The sequence below is a fragment of the Anoplophora glabripennis genome, unplaced genomic scaffold, assembly GCF_000390285.2.
Source record: "Anoplophora glabripennis isolate ALB-LARVAE unplaced genomic scaffold, Agla_2.0 scaffold1210, whole genome shotgun sequence".
In the NCBI taxonomy this organism is placed as follows: domain Eukaryota; kingdom Metazoa; phylum Arthropoda; class Insecta; order Coleoptera; family Cerambycidae; genus Anoplophora; species Anoplophora glabripennis.
The window spans coordinates 86,199-93,570 of record NW_019417322.1 but is presented as its reverse complement, the minus strand read 5'-3'; the positions used below and the strand labels follow the sequence as shown (position 1 = coordinate 93,570).

The window sequence follows — 7,372 nt, the reverse complement described above, 5'->3', positions numbered from 1 at the left end:
CTAATAAACTGAATTAGTTCACATTTTTTGTTATTTGTTACATAAAAATTTATAGATTCTTACATATAATAAATTCTCTTTACTTTACTTTATTATTAACACTTAACTACATCTCATCAAACCTGTTTGATTATATTTTTCTTTGAAGAAGAAAATGACTTTTAGTGCAAGTGCCTAACTCTATTTCGATAACAAAGAATTACAACAATAGTATTGTTCACACTTTATTTGTGCAATACTCTAAACTCTTTTTCAATTACGTAGTTGCCACTAAAAAATTAAAAAACATAGTTGAATAAAAACTCTTACCACCAACATCTGTCAGTAACTGTTTTTTCAAACTGTGCTTTTTTTTTAATGTTTCTGATATAGTAGAAACTATTGGGTTAAGCAAAATATAAGTTTCAAAAATTCACTCTTGACCTATCCTTTTGCTGCAATCTGAGTTCTAGTTTTTTATCTTACAAAATAAAAAAAAACATGTTTATTAATTAACATCAATTATTATTATTAGCATTATCAATTAACAATAATTTTTTTAAGAATAAAACATCAAAAACAGGTTAGGTAAATGTGTAGAGGTTATACAAAATGTGTACATTAATTTTAATGGCATGATCCTTAGCATATTTTAAAATGAAAAATTCCTGTGAACATTATATCCTAAAATCCTTCACAAAAATTGGGAGATATACTTTATTTAAATACAGAGTGTTTGAATATGGGTGTACGAAATCTTTTTTCGGTGGAAATCAAACATTTTAATTATTATACTGATGTTTTGATGCAATGTCAAAGTCGTAATTTAAAATTGAATATTTCTATTAAAAACTGCACTAGAAACAATTACAAACAGTCTTAGTTAGGCATTATAAAAAAAATTGTACGTTCGCCCCTGGTGATTCTAAAAATGTTTAACCCCCACTGAAAAATCTTTATCTTACTTACATGCAAATTCCGTAAATTCGGATACAATATGTGGGTATATTTAACGGTTTTTGTGACTTTAAAATCTTTCTTGATACCCTGTATCCCGGAAACGAAGCATTTTAGGACATAAGTTCATAGAGACTTTTCATCTTAAAATATGCCAAGGAGCATGTCCTTAAAATTATGCATTCGTTTCGCATACATCCTGTATAGTTGTAGAGTGAATCTTCTTTGCTACCTCCAAATGTTAGCATTTTATTATTTTTTGCATATTGGTATTAATACGATAATATAAGCAATATTATAACTCTATCAAAATTTATTTGTTAAATAAAATAATACTTAGAGACAAATATGTATTGAATTTAATTAAATATCAGTAACTATTTCTAAAATTTTAATTAACAAAAAAAAATACTCGGCTTGGTACAGGTTCTGTCACGCTGGCTATGATCACCCTGTGATATCTGAAACAAATCAATTTCTACTGTACAAAACGGTTTGTATACTTATTATCTTAATTTTTCCATAAGTAAGTATATACACACCTTAACTCTTAGGAATTAATCGAGTAGAACCTCAAAATTAAAATTATTTTAGTTATACAGTGTTTTTGAATTTTGTGGACAACACTCCACCACAAATTCCCGAACCAAAATTTAGCTCAACTTACCTCTATCTAAAAATGTACATGCATACTTAATTAGTATGCTTTTTCAGTACCTATTATGACCAACCCGATAAAAGAAATAGTTGAAACCTAGTAATATAAATTTTATTGTATTTTTTAATGTAACAGAATTATAGTTTATCTAAAGTTAATTGAACTTGAGAATTTTACCAGAGGTAGATCGTTTTGAAAGGTACGACAATAGGTTTAAATACAAGCAGCGCCGTCATTTAGCACGAACGGTCAAATTCAATTGACTTTAGATAAACTATACGCAAATAAATATTATACCTTGTTTATAAAGTGACACACGAGGTAACGCCTATATAAATTCATTTTAATCTAACCAATAATTTTCATGGAAAATCCTGACAGGTCGATTTTTTATTTTAAAATCCCGTATTTCCAAATAATGTTCAATATACAAGGTAATTCATATTGGATTAATGACGTCATCGACATCTTTTAAACTGAACATCAGATATGTTTTTCAATTTTTAAATTCTCCAAGAAGAGCCGATTCCAAAAATGTATCATACATAAGGTGACATCGCTGACACAAAATTTAAAGAACAAAAATTCACGAAAAAACTACAATCATTTTTGATCGTTGTTAGGACATTACTGAACAAACAAAATTTGAGAAAGGTAAAGTCGAACAATAATTTAAAAATGCTCTCATCAAAATTTCCATATTTTCCCTTTCAATTAAATGCAGTTTTGTATGGGCGATTAAACAACATAGAGTAATTAAAACTTATAACTAATTGATAAAAAATATATGTTCTTTAGGCAGAAATTAATAAAACCTAACTTTTTTTTGTCAATTCAATTAACACTTCTTTTTTCATAGTAAAAATTATGTCTACAACAACAAATTTGAATAAAATATAAAATTAACCCGTCTAAGGACGTTCACTGAAATAAATATTTCTATTTAAAAATGAATGCATGCATTTGCGATCACTATGTAAATTTAGTCCTTTGTATGATATATTTTAGGAAGTCATTCTTCATGGAAAATCAAAAACTCAAGAAATATATCGGATGCTCAATTTAAAAAAAGTGACATGATTATTCCAATACGAATCAGGCTATACAGGGTGATCCATTAACGGTATCGAGCGGCTGTGTATAGAAAACTAGACGTGCTACGATTATGGGGTAAAAAATTTATCAACAAATACAACCAAAAGAAATTGAATTAAAATATTTTCAAGTTTGTAACTTCACCGCTAGGGGGCGCAACTGCTATAGTGTTACCGAAAATTGTCGGTTTTTCGAAATTTCGCTTATATAACCTAAGTTACAAATACATTTTTTAGATACACTGTTAAACCCTTCACAAGTTTGGTTTTAACTTTTTTTTTGTTATTACCCTAGCAACATCAATATGAAGGACATTATCTTGAAATTTTTAAATTGTCATAAATTCTAAATGCCTTAATCGATTTCAATAAACGATGGCTCATTTTAAAGGACCATTAATACAATTTATTTTTGATATAGAAAAAAAAATTATTTTCCTGCGCATCGGTAGATAAAAGATGATAAAAGTTTTGTAATTGTCTCCGTTTACTAAAAAATTTAAATGCAACGATATAGGTTTTTTTTCATGGCTTGATAGACCATTCACTATGGAAAACAAATACACAAACCGGAGGTCGATATCTTTTTTCATTTTCAAGTTATTGCTAAAATAGTGAGGTTGTGCTAGAACATCCTCTTTTATTTAGTTCTCTAAATAACATTGACATAATCCGAGCCAAAATTAAATTATAAAACTATAACAATCTTATCCCTAAAAAGAATTATTGCTTTACTTTGAAATTTTTTTGTGACTGCAATATTTCATTTTTTATTAATTCATACTATGGTAATAACAAAATAAAAGTTCAAACAAACCTTGTGATGGGTTTAACAGTGTATCTAAAAAATGTATTTTCAACTTACGTTATATAAACGAAATTTCAAAAAACCGACAATTTTCTGTAACACTATAGCAGTTGCGCCCCCTAGCGGTGAAGTTACAAACTTGAAAATACTTTAAATCAATTTATTTTGTTCGTATTTGTTAATAGATTTTTTATCCCATAATCGTAGCACGTCTAGTTGCATACAGGGTCGGAAAGTCCCCATGGTTCATCGGCCGTTACGTGAGAGCTATAAATAAAGTCATAGAAATCCGTGCGATAGAGAAAGATGGCTATAATTAAGGCGTCTAATAATCACCGCCCATTTCGCCCTTCCACAAATAAGATCCATTTCTTATTTGAGGAAGGGCGAAATGGGCGGTGACTATTAGACGCCTTCATTATAGCCATCTTTCTCTATCGCACGGATTTCTATGACTTACTTTATCGCTCTCACGTAACGGCCGATGAACCATGGGGACTTTCCGACCCTGTTCATCATATCAAGTCAGAAGAGTTTTTTACATTAAATAACAAAAAAAATAATTACAGCCAACTTTTGCAGAAATTATTAGAAAATTAGTTATTATCACATTAGAAATTACGTTGTTTTCAACGTTTTCCGCTAAACTATATAATTTCTCAATTCGATGCAATAGGGTATTTAAAAAAATGTGACTGAATCGTTTGACGCTCATGCTCCATAGAATCATTTTTTCTTATTAATGTCCTATCAGTTTCCGAGTTTATGGTACTTTTTTCAACACGGATTGTGTAAGTGTTAACAGTAGCGATGACAGGATTTTTGTATGAATCTTACGTTAGTAATTTCAATCATTTTTGATAATTAAAGTGCTTGGAATTTGATAATAAAATCCACTGTGTAAGTCAATTGTTCCAACAGGCGCCGTCCCTTGGCGTTCTTCGGTGATACAGTATACTCAGCACCATGCGCGCCGTCTATGAGGGGGCAGGGCTATTTTCCAAATATATTCAAGGAAAAAGAGCCAAAAATTATTTTAAAAGAACACTTCACGTTTTCTCAATACCACTTTGATGGGTATATTTCCAACGCGTCTGCCTGATAAAAAATGCAGCAGGACGCTGTTACACCAGACGAAACATTCTACCTAAATTAAAAAACGTAAATTTTCCTTATGTTTGCTTTGTCATTTTTTTATTAGAGAAGGTAATTGTTCTGTTAAAAGGTTTTGTTCTTGTTTTTTTGTTTAAGTTTAAATAAAATGACCATAAAAACTATACTTTGTTCTTATGTCCGAGAGTAAATCGTACATTCCAGGTTCGTACTTTGTTTTCACATGACATGAAAATACGGAAAATACCGAGCATTTTTTATCTACAATTAAAAATCAAGATTATAATCCCACAACTTACAAATAAGGTTAATTTAAATGGGATATGTTTGTTTTAAAACCAAAATAACAAGTCAAAAACTAGAAAACAAGCATGAAGTTTTCGCAGTTCTAAATCCTAAAATAAAATTGCTTTAATTTTTATGCTTTCATTTTGTTCATTTAAATTGAATTATTATTATATTCTGTTATTTTGTATATTACAAAATCACCAATTAAAATATATCCTCCGTCATTTGTTTATATTTGTGCCTGGTTTTTATGTTATAGATATACGATTTACTTATGGACTTAGCAGGATATTTTATATTCTGATATTCTAAATTTGCTCCCTCTTGGATTGAGTGTTAGCGGCGCCCATGCCAAGCACCGACTGCTTATAACATCGATACATTACACTATTCAGCCTGTATCCCCGTTGTGATCGCCTTGTTGAAAAGTAGTTTCTGATTGGTCTACGTTGATTATGTCGGCGGGTTCTTTTTTCTAAGTCATGCTTGATGTCTTGCTGTCTGCGTCTACTGACCTCCACTGCTTGTGCTTGTGCTCGTAGACTTCCCTGTTCGGCGCGGACCACGACCACTCACCTGTCTCAGTTCTATTGTTCCCTCGTTTNTCTGAGTTCCAGAATTTAAAAGTACATAAAAATACCACTGTTGCGATTGCGACGTCAGAAACACGATTTTCCGGCCCCTAAGGGGTCATTTTCCCGGTCCCAAACGGGAGATTCCAGTTGGCCATAAACTTTTCGAGCACAGTCTGAGTTCCAGAATTTAAAAGTACATAAAAATACCACTGTTGCGATTGCGACGTCCGAAACACGAATTTCCGGCCCCTAAGGGGTCATTTTCCCGGTCTCAAACGGGAGATTTCAGTTGGCCATAAACTTTTCGAGCACAGTCTGAGTTCCAGAATTTAAAAGTACATAAAAGTACCACTGTTGCGATTGCGATGTCCGAAATACGATTTTCCGGCCCCTAAGGGGTCATTTTCCCGGTCCCAAATGGGGAATTTCAGTTGGCCAATAAACTTTTCGAGCACAAATCCAACTTTGGCTTTAGAATGCATCTTCGACCTCGCCTCATTCCGGAATCCATCTTTCAGGCCCTATAGAGGGGCCCCTGGGGCCAATTCCAGACGTGGAGGGCCATTTCTGGGCTCGGGATCGGATTCAGCGTCGAAAAATACATAGGAATACATATGTCCGACCCACAAGTCCAAACACTTTTTTTTTGTGGGGCTGTGTAATCATCCACGTTGGAATTAGTTCTAGAAAAATGCATATTGAAAATAGTTTTTTACCATCCAAATTTGACTGAGGATATTTTTGTTGAAAGTCATTTCTGTGAATTAAGTTTTGAATCTTCAACCACCATGTTATTCTCCTCAAAGCATATCACCCACATATTTTCATTAAGCTGATTATTATTAGGTAAATATAAAAATAAATTCGTAAATAATTTGTTATCCTTATAATAATTGAGCTTTGTAAATAGTTATAAATACAAAATAAAACTTCTATTCACCTACACTACCTAGAGTAGCCGAAGTCCGAGAAATTTAGAATTTTCTCATAGAGCTTCCTATTATTACTAAAATTAATAAAATTTCAGAACCGCACTATTTAAGTAGAACACCTGATTTTTTCCTGTACCAAAGTAGTAATTGAACATCATATACAATGAAAAGAAATGAAGAGTTCCTTGTACTAATCTCGTAAACCTAACTGAATATGGAAACAGTCACTTCGATATTCAATTGTTTTTTAAAGTTTTTTTCTAAAGCCCTTCTGCAGCAAGTAGTGATAAATTTGAACTACCATGCCACTACACTGTACACGCCATTTAATTGATTATCATTATTATCTCAAATCAAAGTAATTTTGTGGATAATATTAATTGAAGAAGCCGCTATAATTAAACTATTTTTTTATTTTTTCTTTCACCAATATATCTAATAAATCAAAGTACTTGGGTTTAATAATTCCTTTCATAAGTCTGTCTCACTGTCAGAAGTTTAAAAGATGTATCTAACAAAAATGATTGTCTAATTGCTGCGCTCTGCTCTAGGCTCTATCTAACCTGTCTCTTATGAACATATTAGTAAACCTACCCACAAAGTGACAACATCGCAAGGCGCTCTAATATCTACAGAATAAATTGGAATATATACGTTGGACGCTTTAAAAGCTATAAAATGGATGTAAAAACGTATATTAGGGACGCGTTGATGATGGACTAATAAAATGACGCTGTACTGTAGGCAATATGCCTATATTCATAACCCCAATCAAGACCATTTTGGGTTTGTTCGTTTATATTCGTACTTCTTTGATAAAAGAAACAGCATATACAGAAAGAAAAGGACGACAAGTATGTTATTCCATTGGTGGACGCCACAAACAGCATTTTCGTATGGACGCCTTAATGATAGAAAGATGTATATATATATATATATATATAACTATCCAATTTCAAGCCATGGAA

The 7,372-nt window shown here is 31.7% G+C and overlaps 1 protein-coding gene across 1 annotated transcript in view; it reads right to left on the bottom strand.

The window, feature by feature from the left end:
• Window positions 1–1,302: 1,302 nt before the first annotated feature.
• The window catches only part of LOC108913927 (developmentally-regulated GTP-binding protein 2), a 57,866-nt gene continuing 51,796 nt past the window's right edge, over window positions 1,303–7,372 (bottom strand). Inside the window, exon 4 of the mRNA XM_023456176.1 lies at window positions 1,303–1,397. Coding sequence (XP_023311944.1) covers window positions 1,328–1,397 — 70 coding nt within the window. The 3' untranslated portion in view covers window positions 1,303–1,327. The remainder of the gene's footprint in view (window positions 1,398–7,372) is intronic.